At 34.7% G+C, this 22,703-nt stretch overlaps 3 protein-coding genes and 1 pseudogene across 3 annotated transcripts; 2 read left to right on the forward strand and 2 right to left on the reverse strand.

The window, feature by feature from the left end:
* Positions 1-1,625: 1,625 nt before the first annotated feature.
* LOC140864138 (dipeptidyl-peptidase 5) lies at positions 1,626-7,106 on the forward strand. The gene is made up of 18 exons (XM_073268083.1): positions 1,626-1,985; positions 2,662-2,849; positions 3,148-3,252; positions 3,362-3,433; positions 3,600-3,747; positions 3,900-3,982; positions 4,145-4,200; positions 4,320-4,450; positions 4,630-4,720; positions 4,845-4,910; positions 5,073-5,295; positions 5,603-5,704; positions 5,787-5,872; positions 5,961-6,083; positions 6,349-6,418; positions 6,527-6,618; positions 6,696-6,800; positions 6,870-7,106. The coding sequence occupies exons 1-18, from the start codon at positions 1,657-1,659 to the stop codon at positions 6,981-6,983; spliced, it is 2,184 nt and encodes a 727-aa protein (XP_073124184.1). The 5' UTR covers positions 1,626-1,656; the 3' UTR covers positions 6,984-7,106.
* A 2,582-nt stretch (positions 7,107-9,688) lies between these two features.
* LOC140861934 (uncharacterized) lies at positions 9,689-10,513 on the reverse strand. Its single transcript, XM_073264934.1, has one exon. It carries the CDS (start codon positions 10,511-10,513, stop codon positions 9,689-9,691), a length of 825 nt encoding a protein of 274 aa, XP_073121035.1.
* Positions 10,514-12,472: 1,959 nt separating this feature from the next.
* Positions 12,473-18,108, reverse strand: LOC140863237 (uroporphyrinogen-III synthase, chloroplastic-like; annotated as a pseudogene).
* A 472-nt stretch (positions 18,109-18,580) lies between these two features.
* On the forward strand, positions 18,581-22,177 carry LOC140864199 (26S proteasome non-ATPase regulatory subunit 14 homolog). Its single transcript, XM_073268192.1, has 6 exons — positions 18,581-18,858; positions 19,027-19,204; positions 20,119-20,200; positions 21,137-21,313; positions 21,395-21,562; positions 21,784-22,177. The coding sequence occupies exons 1-6, from the start codon at positions 18,717-18,719 to the stop codon at positions 21,973-21,975; spliced, it is 939 nt and encodes a 312-aa protein (XP_073124293.1). The 5' UTR covers positions 18,581-18,716; the 3' UTR covers positions 21,976-22,177.
* Positions 22,178-22,703: the final 526 nt, after the last annotated feature.

Genomic DNA, 22,703 nt, shown 5'->3' on the forward strand with positions numbered 1-22,703 from the left:
GACCCGTCCCTTCTTGCTCAGCCTTTTGTTTTTGAGTGGGTTATTTCTTTTATTCAAGAGTTTAATGGTGCACGATTGTTATCGGTTAGACCGAATTTATCTGTTTTTTCCAATTCAAATTCCCGTTGGGTGAAGCCAGGGGCGGCCCTGCCTCAGGGCGGGCAGGGCCCATGAGTGGGGCCCCAAATTTATTAAAATTTTTTATTATAGATATATATTATAAATATTATGTATTAATGTAGTTCAATTAATTATTATTATATTATAATAATTATTTACAAAAATCAAAAAATATTTATACATCTACAACAACAAAGCTATCACCCAAATTAATATATTCAATTTTCGCTTCGTTCATCCCTCTCAATTTGACGTTGTTTGTGGTCGACCATCACATTTCATTGTCTCTCCTTAATCATCGAAATTCTTGGCATTGAGTTTTATAGCTTGATATTCGGCCAATTTCTTCTTAACATGTGTGTGCGTTAAAATTTGACTTATGAATCGTTCAATTTTTTTTGATTTAATGTTATATTTTAATATTTATAGTTAATTTCATGTCGTGGTTAAATAATAGATTGAGAGTACGAATTTCGAAACTTAATTTTGAAAATTGGGACTTTTATTTAATTTATCTTTAATGGCTAAATTAACTGCTTATAAAATTGCAAGTTTTGATGGTCAATGTGATTTTTTTATAATTTCATAATTATATTCACAAAATATGAAGATAATTTCGTATAGCTCGATTATATTTTATTTTTTAAATAAAATTTGATATTTACACTCTATTTTGTGTTACTTACACTCCAATTCATGTGTAGAATGCAGTGTAAATTTATTTAAAAATGAAGTGCAAATAACAAAAATGCAGTGTAAATATCAACTTTTTAAAAAAAATTAATGTAAGAAACTCTTACTTTCTTCGCCCCGGGCCTCATTTTCCTTTGGACCGCCCCTGAGTGAAGCCACCTTCTGGCCACTTTCGACTCGATGTCGACGCGGGTTTCGATGATATTAAGGGCAGATTCTCGGTTGGAATCATTATCCGTGATTGTAATGGAGAAATTATTGCAGCTCAAGCCTCTTCCCATTCGCAACCCTGGTTCAGTAACTCGAGGCGAACTTTGGGCTATTATTTTTGGATTACGACTTTGCAAGCTTTGCGGATTGGATAATATATGGGTTTTCTCAGATTCTTTGGAAGCAATTAACGCGGTGCATGATAACTCGGTGTGGCTGGGTCCAGAGGGTCACTTGATTGCCTATATTCATGAATTGCTGTCTGAGGATATCTTCTTGGGTCTTAATCATATGTCGAGAAGTGCGAACAACATAGCTCACAATCTTGCCTCCTTCGCTTCTTCGCGTTATCGTCCAGCTACTTGGACCTTCTCTGATTTTTCTGTTTGGCTTAGTAATATTGTTTTTAAAGACATTGGTGTATAATGTGCTTTTTTCTTTTCAAAAAAAAAAATAAAAAATTAAAGCTCATATTTTAAATTAGTTCACATTCGGTAAACTGAAATATTGAGATTGGGCCCCTTTGTGTCAGTCTTTTATCAAGATTTGGATCCAACATAACATAACTCTACAGCCCAATCCAAAATAAACAACTCTAGAATGGTCACGGGAAAAATATGAAATCCAAGACTTATGCCAATGGCACTTGCTGCCCTTGTCACGTTCCCTCGACATTCCCACTCCCTCGTTTTACTTCCCAATTTGCCAATCTCAAAGTTTCAAAGGACCGTCATTTCTTCTAGCCAATACTTCAGCTGCAGAGGTCGAGTTTTTGCTGTGAAATCAATGTCTTCTGTTGCAGAAACTAAATCAGAGGAGACCAAATTCACTGCTCCATATGGTTCTTGGAAGTCCCCCATCACTGCAGACGTCGTTTCTGGGTCGGATAAACGCCTTGGTGGCTTCTCAGTTGATTCTCTTGGCCGCCTCGTGTGTCTGGAATCCCGCCCCACTGAATCTGGGTAACGCGTTTGCTGTTTGCCGGTTGTCACGATAAAGATTTCGTTTTTATTGATCATGATGAATTACATCAGTGTTTTCAATGTTGTGATGGTTGGTGCTTGTGATTGCAGTATGCCTTTTGAAGATGGATTCCTTTTTGTTGATTAGCTAAACGCATAGTCTGTTGCTTGAATTTGTTGATTTTGTGAATAAAACATGCCCGTGATGAATGCGAATATGTATACAATGTTTGAGATGCTTTTGGAAAATTTTTGTTGGTATTTTTGTGGAGAAAGGAAGGACTGTGTTTAACTTAATGCGGTCCTTTACGGTCTATATTCAGCCACAGATATCGAGATTTTCTTGAAGCCAAGTGAATGAAATTTTAAGCTTTGGCTACTTTATATGTGAGAGATTGGATAAATCTCCATAGCTTACTAAATACTTAATATTTTTCTAAATTTTTGTCCCAAATGGGTTACTGAAGATGGTTTCAAGAGGTCTAGTAGTCTGTGAACAAGTCTCAAAATCTTGTCGGAGTATGGAAAATCAGTTATACACTTCATATTTCATGATGTTTAGGACTCAGGAGGGTAGGGGTTCTGTTTCATTGGAATAAGTAATGTTTTAGAGGGACGTTGCATTTAGTTTTGACAAAGTTTATCTAAAGTTCACGGAAACCTCGGGCTGTTTCAGAAGAGCTGTCCTTGTCAGACAAGCTGAGAGAGAAGAGGACAAGCCGACTGATATTACCCCACAAGATTTTTCAGTGAGGACTGTTGCTCAAGAATATGGAGGTGGGACTTTCAGCATTTCAGGCGACATTCTTGTCTTCTCAAATTACAAGGATCAAAGACTGTACAAGCAATCAGTTTCATCTAAAGGTCAATTGCATACTCTTCTCAGTTCCTTTGCAGCACACATTATTGCTTCCTGTTATGTTTATGCTTGTAGTCTTTTTAGACATTCAGTTGGATGAGTTTATTGTATACTATCTATGTTTGCGCAGTAATCTATTCTGTTGCTTTATTGCTGACACTATCATCATTGGAGAAGTGTTGTTATTAGACAGGCTAATAAAATTCAATCGCCTGAGTCCTAGCTGAGTTATAATTTTGTTGTAAATTAAGTTTCTGGTTTGAATTGTATAATGATTGATGGCACATTAATTTGTCCAAGCAGATTCAGCTCCTGTTCCTCTCACACCAGACTACGGAGGACCACTTGTGTGCTATGCTGACGGAGTGTTTGATTCTCGAGTCAATCGCTATCTAACTGTGATGGAAGGTGTATTTTGAAATTATTACTTAATTCTTCTGCAGGGCATGTTATTGATTGTTTATTTTCTCTTCAGATGGTGTATTATTTATTTATCTGTGATGATTTTCTTCAATAGATCGTCGTGAAAGTAGTACAAATGCCACTACGACTATTGCCTCGATTGACCTCAATAGCAACCATATAAGAGGTGATTGCATCCTTTCATTTGTTTCTTTGAATATTTGGTAGAATATGTGGAAGTGTTTTTCTCATATACGATTTTGTTTTACGAAGAGTAGGGTGGATAGGTTGATTCTTTCTCAATCTTGTTTGTTTTCAGCTCAGCAGAATACTTATCATTGTTTATAATGCAGAACCCAAAATACTAGTTGAAGGCAATGACTTCTATGCTTTTCCTCGTATTGATCACAAAGGAGAACGAGTGGCGTGGATTGAATGGAGTCATCCGAACATGCCATGGGATCGATCAGTTCTTTGGGTAGGCCATATATCGGACAATGGGTATGTATCCAAAAATGTTGAACTTCCAGTTTTCTATTAGCCTCAAACTTGTTCCTTTTACTTGTGATATAATTATATTGGTCAAGTCTAAAGCTTACGATTTAGGCATACCTATTTAATGTATGGTTCTTGCATTTGAATGATGGTAACAGAGAGATCAAAAACCGGATTTGTGTTGCCGGTGGTGATCCTTCAATTTTGGAATCTCCAACTGAACCAAAGTGGTCTATTGAAGGTACTTGAACAACAAATATTTTTCTGGTGTCTAGATTTATACATTAGCTTCATATTTAACTGTCTTCACAATATTTGCAATCTTATCGCGCGTTCTAACCAAGATTAGCCGCTTCAATTATCTTGAATTTGTTATTGCATTGATTTGTTCTCAATACTGCAGGGGAACTTTTCTTCATAACTGACAGAAGTAGCGGCTTTTGGAATATCTACAAATGGGTATATCTATCAATCTTATAATTGAATTTGCCTTTTTTGGGAAACCCCCTCCTGTTTCCCCCATATCAATCATTGCCGTATGATCATCTTGATCTCACGTTTGTCCTAATTAATATCAGGTAGAATCTACAAATGAAGTACTGCCAGTTTACTCACTAAATGCCGAGTTTGCAAAACCTTTATGGGTTTTTGGCATGAGCTCCTATGAATTTATTCCGGGTCTGAAGAACTTAATTGCTTGCAATTACAGGTGATTGAATAAAATAACACTTTCCGAGAACGAGAATGTTTCTGAGAATACTTTGCTGGGAATTATTCATCAGTTAGACTTAATTTCACGAGATTTCATTTCTTTTACTGATTTTTTGACTAAGCACTCGCATATTTTTGTAGTGGTTGATTTATTCAATTGGTTGCTTCTGTTTGTAGAAAGAACGGAAGGTCTTATTTTGCAATTCTGGATGCTGTTTCAAGCAAATTATCACTGCTTGATATTCCATTCACGGACATTAGCAACATTGTAAATGACTCATCTTGTTATTTATATATCATCAAATTCCTTCTTCTTTTTTTCCTCCTTCGGTGTAAATAACTGCTAAAGGGAATATGGTGTTTTGCTGCATATCTGCCTTAACGGACAACAGGTTTCTGGGCTTGACTGCCTTTATGTTGAGGGAGCATCTGCAGTTCATCCATCATCAATCGCTAAGGTGCTGCTTCTTGTCATGGTTCTTTCACAAAAATGGCTTCACCTATGAAAATGTTTCTACTTTGGGATACAAATGATGATTGCAATTTAATGTTTTAACTACTCTTTTCCTTATTTGTTTCATTATTCCTTAGTAATGAGTATTGTATTGTATTCTTTCCAGGTGACTTTAGATGATCAAAATTCAGAAGCAGCTGATTTTAAGATTATATGGTCTTCTTCTTCTATTATTTCATCATATAAGCCGTATTTAAGTTCGCCAGAATTAATAGAGTTCCCAACAGAAGTCCCTGGAGAAAATGCTTATGCGTACTTTTACCCTCCAACCAACCCTCTATATCAAGCCAGTCAGGATGAGAAACCTCCGCTTCTGTTAAAGAGTCATGGTATACTTTTCATTACATTTGGGACTAAAATTCAGAATTTTTATTGGCATCAATGCACTTGTGCCCTTTATTTTCTCCCCTATGCCCTTTGAACTTGTCTTTGGTGATTTTTTTTTTTTTTTCAAATTTGGTTTCGCCACGATGAAACTTGGCACAGTTTTGAAAACTGTTTGTTGCTGATAAAGAAAATGAAAAATCGGATCTCTGCCTGTCTTATCATTATTGGTTGTTCTATGAGAATTTTTAAACAACAGATTTGGTTCTTAATTCTACCGAAAATATCCATCTCCTATTGTGTAACGTACAGGAGGACCTACTGCTGAGACTCGTGGTATTTTAAATCTCAATATCCAGTATTGGACCAGTCGTGGTTGGGCTTTTGTGGATGTTAATTATGGTGGAAGTGCCGGTATTTTGTTTGAACCTTATCTTCTTTACGTCTCAATTTTTTGTGCTATCATACATTTGGCTTCTTCTTGGGAATTATGAAGGTTATGGCCGAAAATATCGAGAGAGGCTGCTTGGACGCTGGGGAATTGTCGATGTTGATGACTGCTGCAGCTGTGCCAAGTTTTTGGTAACATAAAAATATCTACTTTTTTCCTAATAATGTGGGACACAACAAATTTTCTTTTTCATGGCAATGATATGGTTTGGTTTCACAGGTCGATTGTGGAAAAGTTGATGGAAATCGACTATGTATTACTGGTGGTTCTGCTGGTGGATACACGACCCTGGCAGCACTTGCATTCAGAGAAACATTCAAAGCTGGAGCATCCTTGTATGGGGTGAGTGCTTGTCGTCCGTTGTAAGAATAATTTGGTGAAGATAGCATCTTTAAATATTTTCTTCTCACACGACTTTTGTTGCACATTTTCTATAATGCAATCAAACTTGGCAAGGAACCGCCCTGAGTGTCATTTTCTTAGATCCTATTTTGGACATCAGTTTATTTCATAGGCATGTTGGTTATTCTGAGTCTCTGACACCAGTGGAGCCTAACCATGGTAACGGCTTTAAAGTTATTGTGACTATTTTCTTCTCCACAAACAGGTTGCTGATCTAGATTCTTTGCGAGCCGACACTCACAAGTTTGAATCTCACTACCTTGACAATCTAGTAGGTAATAACTGAACTCTAATACACTTGTTTTCGAATTTCTCTCTTCTTTTTCAGTTGTTTATCATGAAAATTTGTAATTCTCCTCCGGATACTACTCGAACGATTCCAGGAAGTGTGGAGGGATTCTTTGAAAGATCCCCAATCAATTTTGTGCATAAATTTTCCTGCCCCATAATACTATTCCAAGGATTGGAAGACAAGGTAAGCAAGCTAGCTACCAATCAGTTCTATGCATGTTTTCTACATGAAGACTAAAGAAACATTGTCTGATTCCACAGGTCGTCCCCCCTAATCAAGCTCGAAAAATCTATCAAGCATTGAAGGATAAAGGATTGCCCGTGGCACTCGTGGAATACGAAGGAGAGCAACATGGTTTTCGCAAGGTACATTGCGTGTAGATTGTATTTCGATGGAAGAGCATACATGGCTGCTGAATTATTGCATATGTGCAGGCAGAAAATATAAAATTCACTCTGGAGCAGCAGATGCTGTTCTTTGCCCGTTTGGTTGGACGATTCGAGGTCGCCGATGAAATCACTCCAATTAAAATCGATAATATTGACTGAGGATATCGTGCAGCGTTTCAGACTTGAGAAACATCATTCGTACTTTATTTGACTGTGTTGTAATTTGAATATATGGAAATTTTTTTAAGTGAATTTCAAATAATACTGATCTTTATGTTTTGATGTTCCTTTGTTTTAGACATCATCTGATGTTCCTTTGTTTTAGACCTCATCAGATTTCTTAATTTTGTCACCATTTGTAGTTTTCATATTTTAATAAAATTATATTTTCTTTGTGATTATTTCATAGTATTATCTAGGATATAATATAATATAATTTTGTTTTAAAAAAAATTTAATGAAAAAAATTGCACAAGTGACGAGTTGACTCTATTGCTCTCCCCTATTATGTGGGTTGGGTTAGTCCATCGACATCGAGAAGGAAGTATGCCCCTCTTTTCTTTATGAAAAATGTAGAATTATTGACTTTACCTTTATTTTTTGAGAGAAGAAAAAAAAAAAATTATCATAGAAATTTAAAAAGGGGATCTTCTCTTCTAGAAGTTGAATTCTGGACCTGACTTTTTTTTTCCTGAATTTAATACATTTATTCATATGGATTGTCAAAGAAGAAAAGTCATTGATAATATTATTCTCACAAAATAATAATTTTCACAATTATGTTTCCATAATTTTTATCTATCTTATAATGTGGGTTAAATTACAATATTTAATTGTATCTTATGAAATGATGTGTCACAATCATCTTTATTCTAAATAAAATCTCTCACTAAATGCCTATGGTATCTTAAATATATTTTACTCCATAACGTACGTGTACACCATTGAACTATTTTACGCTATAATTAGATATATACGGGACTAATGACTTGATTTTTTAAGACATTGGGAGTCAATTTATTGGAATAAAAGTTGTTGAGTTTAAGCTTTAATTTCATTTTTTTAAAAAAAAATTTCTACATTGTAAGTTTGCCTACACTTCTTCTCAAGTTTCATGAAGGATCGATGTCTTTAATATTTTTCTTTTTTAAAATAATATGATAAAAGTAAATATATGCACAATTAAATATTGACCCAAATTCAATCATTTCCATTTCTTTTGGTCTTTAAGACTGTTTTGACTGCTTTAACGCGAAAAACAATACGTTAGAAAATTATAAAATGTTATATTATTCATATATATTGATTTATCATCTTCATATATACGTATTCATCACCATCTATTTCACCACCAATCAAACAGTCTTCTAGTATTTTAAAGACAATTTAGTGACCAATACAACTAGGGCTGGCATACCGGATCAAAATATCGAGTTTTCGGCATATCGTATCGAAATTTTTTCGATATATAGATATTTTTTAGTATACCAATTTTTTTTTCAGTTTATCTATACGGTATCAGTATGGATTTTTTCCGTACCAAAATTTTAGATTTTCGATATTGGTATCGATATGAATTTTTTTCATACCAATATTTTTGATACGGTATACCAAAAAATCACCCCTAAATACAACAATGATAACAATAATAGTTATGCCAGTTTTTCATGAAGATATTGTCTTGCACAGATGAAATTAACAAGTTCACGTCTTCTCAAAGTTCCATAAAGGATCTCTTTAATATTTTTCTTCTCAGAAAATAGTATGATCAAAGTAAATATATATGTATGCACATTAAAATGACACATATCTACTGTTACTATAAAAAATAATAGAATGATGCTAAAAATAAGACATTAACCGTTACTACTGCAGCTTTGTTTTTCTAGGATAGTATGATTCGAAAAATAAGCATTATAGTTTATTCCACATATTTATTTCATTTATTAATGTTCGATTCAAATTTTACAAAAATAAATAGAGTTGTCATAAATAATTATGCTATCCATATATATTTATTATCTCTGTATCATACATGTTACACGAATAAAAGAGTCTCATAATAACAATAATAACATGCAATAATAATTATGCCAATTTGTAATGACGACATTGACTTGCACATACGATTTTGTTTTGTTTTTGTTTTTGTTTTTTTTTTTTGTGACGTGGGAACCCGCAGCCGCTATCTTCGGTGTGCACTGGATAAACCTCCGAACTAACGCAATAGCCTGCAAACTATGTTAGTCAAATAAACCACACTAGACAAGCCCTGTGTGACAGGCTAGTCCAAGAAGGTGATGGTAGGGGGAATCGAACTCTTGACCTCTGGCCAAAAATTCATCTACTCCACCAACTTAAACACCCCCTTGGGGCCATACGATTTTGTTTTGTTTTTGTTTTTGTTTTTGTTTTTTTGTGACGTGGAAACCCGCAACCGCTATCTTCGGTGTGCACTGGGTAAATCTCCGGACTAACGCAATAGCCTGCAAACTACGTTAGTCAGGTAAACCACACTAGGCAAGCCATGTGTGACAGGCTAGTCCAAGAAGGTGTTGGTAGGGGGAATCGAACTCTTGACCTTTGGCCAAAAATTCATCTACTCCACCAACTTAAACACCCCTTGAGGGCCATATGGTTTTTTTGTTTTGTTTTTGGACTCTTTATTTTTTGAAACCAGCATGTCCAATTGATTTGTGTATATATGTGCGCCATCGCAGCAAGGTTTAAATGAAACATTTCAATTTCAAACACAAATTAGTTATAAACAATTTTAAAAAATTAAATAAACGTGAAACATACATTACAAATTTTTTTGGTGTAAAAATGAAGAGATATTATTATTATTATTTAATTTGATAGTATCATTTACGAGAGAAGCCAAAACCGTTGGCCAGAGCATGGACGGCGGGATTGAACGCGAGGCGGCCCAGGATTCCTTGCTTGTACGGCAGGAATGTCTTCTTCTTGAGATCTTGAGAAACCGCCCGGTTCACTGTGTAATGCAGCTCGTGCGCTGAAACCGGTCCCTTCCTGAAGCTCGAGTGGCTGTACTTGTTCAGGTGGTCTTTCTCGGCGGCGCGTCCCTCTGATGCGCTGCGGAACAAGAACAAGTCTTTGAGTCTCCATGATTTCTTGCTGCCTTTGGATGAACAATTAATCATGGAGCTGGAATTATTATTCTTTGATATAATAATTTGCTGCTTGTTGATGATCTCTTCTTCTAATTCCCAGCTGTAGTCTCTGATGGGAGAAAGCGAACGCGCCGCCCTTCGACTGGAGGAGGATGACTTGGCCCTTTCTGATATTCTTCCTGATCTCTCATGAGTACTAGTTTTTTGATCAGCTGCAGCGGGGTTATTCTTCTTCGTTCCTCGAGGAGAAAAGCTGGCTCCCTGCAGGAATATTTTCTTCTTCATCGGCGGCTTCGAAGTACTACTCATGAAAGCTGGCTTAATGACCCCACCATCAAAAAGTTCTTCAGCAGAGAGCTGAGACCCAGTTTCCCATTCTTCGCTCACATCAAAAGCAAAATCATCATCTCCGATCAAATTGATATTGGGAGACAAGAAATCATCATCAAAATTATGATCATGTTTATAATAAAATTGGGAGAGATGAGAGGGGCTGGTGGGAGCACTGAAATAGTAGTCTCCCAAGATTAACTTAGGCGCGCTAATCACCTCCATGTTGATTTATTTGATGTTCGTGAAGGAAGAAGGAGATGCAAAGATTTCGTTTTTATATATCAGCAGAGACAATTGCCCACCCCACCATATATTGTTGACTCCAAATATATATATCTCAAACAAAATTTAGCCGCCTTTTATTACTTTTTTTATTCGTGATTTATCACTTTGTTTTCCCTTTTATTATATAATAATACTGATATAAAAATTTTAATTCGTTATTTAACTTTGAAAATTAATTGATATTTTATGTTAATAGATCATATATATGCGCAATCTCGCTAGACGAATTAAAAAATAAATATATATTATATATGCATGTACGAAGAGAAGTCAATGCATGTGTGCTTAATTCAAGTTTTGAATATATAGTTTAATTTGAAGTATTGATTATTTCTAGAGGCATATATACGTACATCGTGGGAATTCAGTGCATGTCTGCCAAATGGAATAGCTGAATGACGAATTAACAAAACGTGCAGTGGGAAACAAGCTAGAATATTATTGACGGATTTTTTTATTTTATATATATATCTAATAATTAATTATCTTCATAAATTTATTACAAGATGATAAAAAAAAAACTGATAATTACTAAAATCAATTCTCAATCGTAACGCATGTTTTCTTACGTATATATTGTAAAAAAAATATTATGTATATATATATATATGTAAATAGTTTTTTTAAATTTAATTTTCAAAAATAGCTTAGGTACGCATAGTTTTTACCTTTTGATTTAGGTTTTAGAAAAGTACTCATGGGATTTGTGTGGGGTATTTTTGAAAAATAAAATTGATGATGAAATTAATTAACTTAATGATGAACATTATTAGGATAATATGTGTAAGCTATATATATATATATATATATGTTGAGATGAAATCATAAATTTAATATAATTTGGAGGAACTAATTATGTCTTTAGACGTGCATGCCTAAGAATCATGATACTAGCTAGCTTGCACAATGAATGGGTGTGGGATATACTTCTTTATATCTTAATTTTCATAAAAAGAGTAACATTTTTAAACTCTTAATTTCTCCTAATATTTTTCATCTTTTATTAGTAATATTTGCTTTATAATCAACATCATTTAAAATGGAAAATGCTCCATATGATAATTTATTCTGTTCATTTTTTAAAATTATATTAATATTTCAATGAATTTATTGATAAATCGACCCAATTACAAATATTAGCTAGCTTAATTAATTCTCACATAATAGCATTTTACAAATGAGAAAAAAGATCCAGAGTTGATGTAAAAGAAAAGAATCATCGGTGACTGAATACATTGAACAAAAAAGAATGTTTGCGTAGCTATCTCTTGTTTTAATAATCCTATTTTGGAAAAAAATTCGTTCAATATTTGTCACGCAGTAGTCTTATGCAATATAAGGTTGGTCGAAAATAGAAATTATGGTTGGTGTTTTAGCCCAAATTAATTAATTATAGTTCTCGAAGTGACATTAAATTCGTTTTCTATACATATAATCCATTTATTTTATTATATTCCTAAGAAATTTGTCCCTTATTTTTTTTTTCTTTGAGAGCTTTCATGGCAGCACAAAATATGCACACTGATGACGACCGTCTAGATGCGCACACAGCCGTCAGGAACAGACGGATGAATTGTTTGTTTCCCTAGCTTCTACCACGGAAAATATGCACATGATATATAATTCATTTTAATTGTTTTCAATAGATAATCTAGCATGTCATGAAAGAAAACCAAAAATAAAAAGAAAAATAAATAGAATTTATTTTAATTAAAAACTATATTTAACGTCACACAAAATTTGAATTCAAAAACAATTAAAATAACAGCATATTCGACAAATAATTGAAAAAAAAAGAAGTTAGAGCGAATATTCTATTTAATGCAACTTTCTAGAATTTTATAATCCAATGGTAGTATTAGTATATCGAGTGTCCTCCCTTCAAGAAGATCGAATAAAAATAAAATTATGGCTTGAAAAGTAATTTAAACTCAGAAGAAAATCCCACTGGCATAAGAGTTGCAGTACATAAATATCAAATATTTACCCTCTCCCGTAGGAAATAAGACTATACACTATGATCTCTTTTTTTTTTTATCCGTAAATAAAATACACACTGCAAATAAAACATCACCTGTGCCTTGATTAAATTTCCCAAGTGTACATTGGTTCCTCTGCAACAGCTATCAACAAAATATTCAGACATTCTCTTATTCATGGAGTTTCTTGATCGTAGGAATTCGTACAGGCCAGGAGACGTTAGACTCCAAACCGGCCCTGGAACAGTATGTGCAAGCGTCTAAACAACCGGTCAGTTCCTAATTAACTAAGTAGAGACTAAGAAGTGCCGCCTCTTGGGGTTGAAGGCTAGAACGTAATGTGGTAACAAGTTAGCAGGCTGGACGTAGCAAGACAGCAAAATTCAACTCTCAGACCCCCTGCACTTGGCTGTGAACTTTTAAAACTTTTAAAATACAACTAACCCACCTGAGAAAAACAAATCTACATGCTCAAGCTGCATGATTTACAGATCCCACAATATTGCTTACACTACTATTTCTCTGAGTTCTAATGCAATCAATAAAAGCTATAAAACATGGGATTTCAAGCACAATAATACTAAACTTTGACATGATTTCAATGGGTAGTAATGTAAAATGGACTTTATGCTGTAAATGCTGCTATTATAAAAAATTAAGTTATTCTAATAGTCATTGTTATTGTCATCCGAGTCTGAGTCATAAACTAGATCTGTCAGTTCAAATAGAATGAGTTAAGGCACATAATTTCCCAAAACAATTCAACATAACGGAGCTTACCCTTCAAGACCAGGATTTGCTGGGAAGTACACATTCCTAAACCCCAATTTGTTCGCCACTACTGCAGTAGTTTCCCCAATACAAGCAACAGCATTATCCCACCGTGGTGATTCTGGCAATACACTAAGCCAAGCACTGTTGGAGAATGAAAAACCGAAAGCATCATAAATGAAATGAATGAACCACAAATGAAGGGTAAAGTGCAAAGATAAAAAAAAACCCTCAATTAGAGGTATTTTCAGCAGGAAAAAACAGATACCGTTAATTTCCTGGGGGAGGGTGCCGGGGGGTGGGGAATTAATCGCTATGAACAGCGGTTCAGATCATCGAACATGTTTCTAAATGGTACAGCACCTCGAGAAGTTTGATCTAATTTTTTTAACTGGATAGGCAAGAAGGAAAATTTAAAATGCACAGGAATAACAAGTGAAGGAGGTTTACCGCACAGCAGAAGGTGATGCTACTGCAACAACAGGAACGAAAAGAGCCTGTTCAAAAGCCATAGGGTCCACATATTTGACAGGCTCCTGAGAAAGAACACCTCCAATTAGCATCCTGTCATGATATCCAACTTTGACCTGCTCAATGTTCAAAATATGTCAGTACTTGTCCTCGTCCTGACGGACAACTCTCATCCAATTGTATCCTTCCTATCTACCACCTCGTCAAGTTCTCAAGCTTAGTGAACGAACCTTCTTAAATTTTTGTCACCGCCACAATATCGGTGAAGGAATTCTAATGGACATGTGGACTCATGCAGTTCAGATGCATTCGACAAGGTATAAAGAGAACAAAATTTCACACATCCGCTTATCAAAATAAAGGTGCTGAATGAGATTCAAAATACATCAGTATGTCACTCAAGCACTGCATAAATCGTGTAACAGGAGATAAAATCCATTGAAGGATGAGTAAAAACAAGTTTACTTCTCATTTACAAATGTGGAGAAAGGGGTAAAAAAAAGCTTATTCCAAATGTCAATCCAGCAGCAACCAACAAAAGAACAGAAACTCCATATACAGTGTCATTATCATTCTTCAATAAGGATGGGATAAGCAGAGTATAATCTTGGTATGAAATTTATGCAACTGAAAAATAAGCTGACAATATCAAAGCAGGCGTCATACGGTAGTGTATGTATTCAGTCTAGTAACCTCAAATCCACGCTTTGCAAGGCCCTCCTCTGACATAGAAAACAAAACCAGAAACTAAACAATTGTGAGTTCATTTTCAATGATGTGATAAAAAAAAAAGAAACAGCAGGTCTGGAGGGATTTAAATAAGAAAAAGGAAACAAATACTGATTTCACATGAAGCATTGAGCGTTGTTATTAAATAGCAACTTAATTTTTTTCTATTTGTAAAGTCTTATATTTTTAGCCCCAAAATTAGCCCCAAATACTGACCAATTTCATTGCCAGCTTTTGCCGAAGCAGGATACAAGACAGTGCACCTTGTATTACCATCATTCGAAAGCTCAGACGCCAAAACTTTGCCAGTCGCTGAATATCATTACTAAAATTACTTTCTTTCAAGCTGTGATTAGTTTGGATTAATATGGAACTAATTAAAAACCTTTTGATGGAACAAAGGCAACATCAAGACTTTGCGCTGCAGAAGGCGTAATTTTCTCAAAAACACTTGCTGTACCAGCGCCCACTACTCCAATCCTAACTTTCGGAGCTCCAGCAGCCCTGTAAACCAACAGCTAGAATTAACGAGCAATACAGCCAACATGTCACCAGATAAAGAGTTATTAGTAACTGCCTAATTTTAATAGGCAGGGGTTATTAGCTTTAAGTTACAAAAAATGACATTAGTATTGCTTGACATTATAAAGTGACAAAACAGCCTCAGGCTTTATGACTAATTCTCCTCATCAAACCAAATAATATTCAGGACAAATCGCTCTAGAAACACTAGAATCTTACTTCCAAGCATCAAGAAAAACCTCACCCGCTTCAGGTGAAGTTATGACAATCCAGTCAAACATAGTTTCTGCAGCCATAGAAAGCAGAAATCAGAGACTAATCCCACTTAACAAACAAACACAATTACTTGTACATGTATGTTTGAACTTTGATTTTTTAACAAGGAAACTTTTGAAGTAAAGCAAAAGAACTGTAAGAGAAAATACAAACATAGAAAGAGAGGAGTGACATTAAAACTATATATTTTGCATGCCCTGTTACCACATACAATGGAGTTTTGGCAAGATAGAAAAAGTTAGGAAGATATCATTTATTAATAACATCAACACATTCTGATCTAGCCAAATAATTTCAACAAGATTATGCAAGTGACATAATTTGTCACTAAATACAGAATCAACATGACCAGTGTTTCATGTGGGTCACAATTTAATATTAGATAACCATTTTCACACAGTTTCCACCACTCGGAGTAAGCGAAATGATGATATCACTTATGTGTTATTAAATACAGAATCAACATGACAAGTTTTCCACGTGGTCACAATTTGATATTATATTACCCTTCTCACACTGTTTCCACCACTCAGTACAGGGGAAGACAGGTCAACTACAAACACGGGACAAAACCACGAGTACTATGCAAGGACATGTGTTTCCAGATTACCAAAACCAAAATTCGTTGATCATACAATGAGTAGGAAGTTATGCTAATTTCCTAATAAAGCATAAATTATAACATATAAAACCAACGATGTGCAAAGAAATCATCTAGAACTCACTGCTCAACACAGAAGAAAGATTTTCTGAATCTGGCAACTGAGTATGCTGGATATATAAGAGGAAGTTCTAGACAACCAATTCCGTTATTTGCCTGCAAATAGAGGAACAAATCACACACACAGTCAGATTACAATGAGCTAACCAAAAGAATTATATTATACATTTATACAAGTCTAACACAGTCAGATTACAATGAGTTAGCCAAAAGAATTATAAATTTATACAAGTTTAACAACAGAGATGATCAATGTCATTCAGTGGGTTGTGACAGCTTGACACTGAGGAAATTTGCATGTGATATCAAGGGAAAATTGGAGCTATAAATTGTGTAGTGAAATGAATTCTAGAAGATAATAAGACACCGTTTTGTTCACCATATTACTAATATATGTATAACTCATCTCATCTCATCCCTTGTTCTTCTCATCATATTATTTATCCATGTATTAACTATTTATTTTACATCAATCAAATCATTAATTATTTATCTTAAATCAATCAAATCATTGAATTTAAATTATTATATTACCCCTTATAAATAATATAATTTTTATTTTATTTATTGTTAAAAGGACATAATAGTCATTTAACATTTTTATATAAAATTTAATCAATCAAATCAAATAAAATCCAATACTATTTTAACTATCATTTCTTATTTATTTTTTATTACATTATATTACTTATCTATTTATTACTTATACCATCACTCAAACCAAACGATGCCTAAAAATATAGAACTATGTTCACATTTCCTCAAAGGCTGCAAAATCTCTAATGTTTATAAAATGAAAGGGAGGACGAAAATCGGCTGGACAAAAACATTCTTAGCAAACATATCTTGAGATGCTCACAAAAGTCGAAGCAATTTAGAAGCTACAATTCAATTCTCCATGGTAGGAATTTTATTTTCAACTATTTGGACGTAAATGACATCTGAGCTCACATGCTGCAACTTTTTTTATTTGCTTGTTTGCTTCAAACCTTGCCTTGTTAAGAACATCATTAAGTTTGTTTCGTGTTGAACCACGGCATACATTGTGTGTTAGTATTGATGCAGCATTGCAGATCAACCGCCTACAGTTAGCACCAGCTGGAAGTACGGAAGTTAGATTAGCCAACCAGTCAATTTGTCGAGCTAGTTTAGCATTTAAATGAGACCTCCTTGTAATCTCTTTGTATATAGAAAGAAGTGTACATGGAATTTTAAACAAGAGATACAGAATACATTTTGATATTCAATAAAATTCTCTCATCTGTTCTTCACTATTCTTCACACATGAATTGAATTCTTTCATGGACGCGTCTTTGATCTTTGATCTGCATGCACTCCTAATATTGTGTTTGAAGAAACATCAACATACACAAAGAAACATAAGTTGTTTGACATTTCATCACATTATAAATGCTTTTGCATGCATCCTATTTGACTGTATCTCATTTAAGCAAACTACCTATATAACTCTGTCCTTCTTATTTACCAAACCCTTATCTAGTTTGTTCCTTGTTCATTAACAGTCTATTGTTTCAAACGCTTCTTTTCAAAATTCACCCTTCACAAGCTGGCAAGCTGCAGGGGAAAACACAATTTAGAAACATCCATTCCTAAAATTGTTCTACAACTAATCCCGCGTACAAATTACAGTAAATGCGATGAGTTACACTCTTCCGATACACGAGTACATTATAGAAGCACACTATTTTCTCCAGCAAAGCCAGAAATTATCAAGATTTATTCTTTCAAAATAAATATCAGTCAATAATTCAAAAAACAACTCAATTAAACACAACAACCTAATATGAATTCAACAAGATAAAACATAAAAGAATTACCAGAGCATGGATGAGCTTGCCGTTTTTGCCTCGCTCCCTCGTGACCACAACTTTAGGATTGGCAGTTGAAGATACGGAAGCTGAAACAGAACCTACAGCTTTGACTCTTCGGTCTAGAAACTGACGACGAAAAGAAGAACAAGGAATTGCACGTGGGTGAACCAGAGAGAGGGTAGACACAGAAAATGGAGCCATATTGTTCTGCAGAAGACGATACGTCTTGGGCAGAATGCTTCCGCAAAAAAGATGTTGAATTTTCTTGAAAATATTGCAAAGTAATTAGAGATGTATTATGGCCTCGTTCGGATTTGATAGATATTTTTTTAAAAAAACACTTTTTTAAGTTATAATTTTTGGCTTTTGAAAAATCTTTAATTTTCACTCAAAAAGTGCTTATTTAAGCACTTTTTTGGTCAACCAAACACTTTAAAAAGTGCTTTTCTGGCCTGGTTTTTGAAACCAAACGAGGCCTATATATATATTTTTTAAAACGAGATGTATTATATATTATTTACTTAATAATAATAATAAATAATAAAAATTGGAAATATTCATGTCACAAAAGAGAAAAAATAATGAAAATATAATATAATATATATTTTTTAATAGATAATATATTATTAAAAAATGGAAATATAAACATAAAACAACACGAAAAGGTACGAAAACTAGATTATATAACATGGGCAATTATAAAGATAGGATCTTTACTCCTTCCACTTTCTTGTTTTCAAAGAAATCCCATTTAATTGATTCGGTTCAGCTGGCCGGAAGAATCTCCCATTTATTCGAAGAAAATTTGTAGGCAAACGAAAAGGAATCCGCGTAACTAGATGTCAGGCATGGAGAGACTACAACGCATGTTCGCCGGCGCAGGAGGCGCTCTCGGCCATCCTCCACCGGACTCACCCACCCTTGACTCCTCCGAACAGGTCTACATCTCGTCGTTGGCTCTCCTCAAAATGCTGAAGCACGGTAAAGCTTTTGTTATGAATAAGATTTAGTACTGCTGTGCTCGCGTCCAAGTGCTCAAATATGGTGAATCTAGGGTTTTATGAGGAATATCTGGAGCCTTGCATGCTGGATTTTTTTGCTTATTGAACCAATTTGGGTTTTTTTTGGTGTGTGCGTGATTTATTGTAGGTAGAGCCGGAGTGCCGATGGAAGTGATGGGGTTGATGCTGGGCGAGTTTGTGGATGAGTACACGGTACGGGTGGTTGACGTTTTCGCGATGCCTCAGAGTGGAACCGGGGTCAGTGTTGAGGCTGTGGATCACGTTTTCCAGACTAATATGCTTGATATGCTAAAGCAAACCGGCAGGTATTGCGCAATTAACTGCCATGGTTTCTTAATCTCTATGGGGGATTAAGAAGATTATATTGTAAAAAATTGGTTCTTTGATCATCAAATTACCCTGGCATTCCATACTAGGTAATAGGTACATCCTTGATGTTCATAGATTGCAGAAAAAGGAGAATTAGTAGAGAACAATTTGCACAGTAATTGGTTGAGTTTCCTGCTACTGGAATCACCTCAATACTTTCATCTTCGAACTTTCTTTGTGGAATTTTAGTAATTTCCCGATTATTTTTCAAATTAGAGCTCAAAAGTTATAGTTAATTCTTAAGGCGTGTGGGTATCAATGCTGAAATTTTTGTTTTGTGCACGAAATCAAATTTTAGGATAAATTATCAAAGATACGATATGATTTCATCTTTGGTTCTCTAAGCATCAATACTTTGTTACTGTCATTTTCACTAAAGCAGCTAAACAGGTAACTACTGATCAACTTGTGGACCAGTAATGTTAACTTTCATGTATATGTGTAGTAATTTTGTATTTTCTTTTGGGTTGAGCCCATTCATAATGCCCTATGCCCTCTGGGATTTGAGGATTTAAGATTTGGTGAAGGAAATCTTTAGTTCTGCGCGATATTTTTAGTTACATTGACTGAAATGAAGTATCTACTATTCTCGAATATTGAAACTTGACTGTCTTAGAGCATTCAGTTTGTATGGTTTAGCGTTTTCTAATAGCTTTTATACTCAGTTTGCTTTGCCGAGTTTAAACTCTGTTAAATGGAGTCTGCTTTATGTTTCCTCTAAAATACTATGAAGGTTTACATCTACTGATCTATGAACTTGATCTTATAGAAAAATTTCATATTGATATTTTTGGGATTTTTCCTTGTCCATGATGTGTAAAATTGGCATACGCTGTTTTCTTTGTTCCAGACCTGAGATGGTGGTGGGTTGGTATCATTCACATCCTGGTTTTGGATGTTGGCTTTCTGGTGTTGACATTAACACTCAGCAGGTTTTGGTTCTCCCCTATTTTTTGCTTCATATGATGTTTTGTCTATAATTATATTGGTGGGGTTGAGACAGAATATGCTTTGATGATGATAAATTTGTTTTAACTGATGCACATGCTGTGCATAATTGCTTGTTTTTCTACAGGTGTTGACTATTCCATTAAGTGACTGTGATCTGATAAAACATAAAATTTTATCGTAACCTTGGTTATTATTGTTTTATTTCCAATGTTACGATATCTCATTGTGGTGTACTGGTGTTTATTTTTAATGGGTTGATGGCCTGGTGGAATCCCAATTTAAGAATACGTGATGCAACTGGTAGATAGACATTGTTTCTTGCTCTCTGGCTCAGTTGTGACTTTGTAGATGGAGAATGCTTCTTGCATTCCGGCTCAGTTGTGTCTTTGTAAATTACAAAGTTGAGCATGTATCTTCTGCTGTAGCTAGTATACAATATTAATAAAACGAGTTCAATCTATAGAGTGTAAGTTCTTGATATGTTTGTATGGTTCAGATTGTCTGTGAGCTTTTCCGTAGCAAGAACTTACACTCTTGTGCAGATTTATCTCTCTGCTCTTTCTTTTGCTTCTTTCTTTTTCAGTGTTATATTCTTTCTATTATATAGAATGAAACTACTTTATCACATAAACTGGAAAAAGGCTTCCACTATAATAAAATTAGTATGAGTTGGAACTTTGTCATTTTCATTTATAGAATTTGATTCATCCAGAGTTTGAAACTAAACATAAAATATTTGACTCACAAATCATAGCCAACCATTGACCAGATAAGTTTATGTGTTTTTGTATCCCTTGGAATAGTGTATGTTGCGTGGCAAACAAGCGGATTTAGTGGTTCTTGTGTCATTACCAGTGGAATCTATATTTCATTTAAAATCACAAGTCTTGAAGTTTAGTTTCTGTTTAATCCTGTAGAGTTTTGAAGCTTTGAATCAAAGAGCAGTAGCAGTGGTGGTAGATCCAATCCAGAGTGTTAAAGGAAAGGTTGTAATCGATGCATTTCGCCTGATTAACCCCCAAACCATGATGCTTGGTCAAGAGCCGAGACAGACGACATCCAACCTTGGTCATTTAAACAAGCCATCTATTCAAGTAAAGGCTCAGTTTCTCGATTTATTTATTCACTTCGAAGGGTCCTGCCTGTTTCTAAATTTAAGATTGATATGATTGCAGGCTCTGATACATGGTTTGAACCGGCATTATTACTCCATAGCCATAAATTACAGGAAAAATGAACTTGAGGAGAAAATGCTCCTGAATCTTCACAAGAAAAAATGGACTGATGGACTAACTCTTCAGCGGTTTGATGCCCACTCCAAAACGAATGAGCAGACTGTCCAGGTACATGTCAGGTTTTCTGGTTTACGTTTGATCGAGGTGCAGTGGTGAATCAATAGTAACAAATATGATGCATTTTACTTCTGTCGTTTTTTGTTTCCACCACGGCAACTTCATATAGTAGTTGAACTTATGTTTTGATGACTGACAAGGAGGACCCAGTGAGTTCTTCTCCACTCTGCTGTTCTAGTTCAACATTTTTTTTTTCTGATTTATATCTGCAGGAGATGTTGAATCTAGCTGTCAAATACAACAAAGCAGTTCAGGAAGAGGACGAGTTGCCACCAGAAAAACTTGTCATTGCCAATGTGGGGAGGCAAGACGCAAAAAAACATCTCGAGGAACACGTCTCAAACTTGATGTCTTCAAACATCGTCCAGACACTGGGGACGATGCTGGACACGGTAGTCTTCTAGATTTTTCTGTTGAGAGGACAGGAAAACGCCGGATAAAAAATGATTTCTGATTCATCAGTTCAGCTCCTCAGCCTACTCATTCATATGAAATCTGTAGTTTTCTTTATCATGACTTCCTCAGTTCCTCTATTAATTCATATGAAATTAATGACACTGATGTTTACAGCACTTGGTCAATACAGGTTATCAGGTTAATGTTCCATTATTAATATCTTCAATAGATCACCAGGTTGATTTGTAATTTTTGAAAGGCTTCCACATGAAAACGTACTATGCCAGGCTTGTGTTTGTGGGCATCCCTCCTACTTTTTTAAAAAAATTTTAGGCCTGATAATTTTCTGATTCAATTTTGGATTATCAACATTTCTTTTGCTTTGTTTCAATTCTACAAATTATTATTGTGTATTATATCCCAAAAAAATTTGTGTTAAGATAGTGAATCGTCCAGTCTCAAAATAAAAAATAATTTCCCAATAATCTCGTTCATGTAACTACAAAACCATTTTGTGTCATTGTTCTTCATTCCACGACTCACAAAACTACCCAACAATATTGATTTACCAGTTGAGAAAGTAGCAATCCATGATGCACACCCGTCACATACGCAAATTGTTATTACATTTTGTTATTTTAATTTTATTATTACATTGTTTGACTGAGTAGTAAACAAGTCGTCCTTTATCGTTCAAATTACTTCCTATTTTCTTTTGTTTCTTCTTTGTTGTTGG

The sequence above is a fragment of the Henckelia pumila genome, chromosome 4 (genome assembly GCF_033568475.1).
Source record: "Henckelia pumila isolate YLH828 chromosome 4, ASM3356847v2, whole genome shotgun sequence".
Lineage (NCBI taxonomy): Eukaryota > Viridiplantae > Streptophyta > Magnoliopsida > Lamiales > Gesneriaceae > Henckelia > Henckelia pumila.

Bases quoted from the DNA above. Each gene is read 5' to 3' on its own strand.
- LOC140864138 (XM_073268083.1), top strand. From the start codon at position 1,657: ATGCCAATGGCACTTGCTGCCCTTGTCACGTTCCCTCGACATTCCCAC. The intron at 3,434-3,599 runs GTGATTGCATCC...TTTATAATGCAG, and splicing joins CAATAGCAACCATATAAGAG to AACCCAAAATACTAGTTGAA. The intron at 6,419-6,526 runs GTAATAACTGAA...GAACGATTCCAG, and splicing joins CTACCTTGACAATCTAGTAG to GAAGTGTGGAGGGATTCTTT.
- LOC140861934 (XM_073264934.1), bottom strand. From the start codon at position 10,513: ATGGAGGTGATTAGCGCGCCTAAGTTAATCTTGGGAGACTACTATTTC.
- LOC140864199 (XM_073268192.1), top strand. From the start codon at position 18,717: ATGTCAGGCATGGAGAGACTACAACGCATGTTCGCCGGCGCAGGAGGC. The intron at 18,859-19,026 runs GTAAAGCTTTTG...GATTTATTGTAG, and splicing joins CCTCAAAATGCTGAAGCACG to GTAGAGCCGGAGTGCCGATG. The intron at 20,201-21,136 runs GTTTTGGTTCTC...TTAATCCTGTAG, and splicing joins TTGACATTAACACTCAGCAG to AGTTTTGAAGCTTTGAATCA.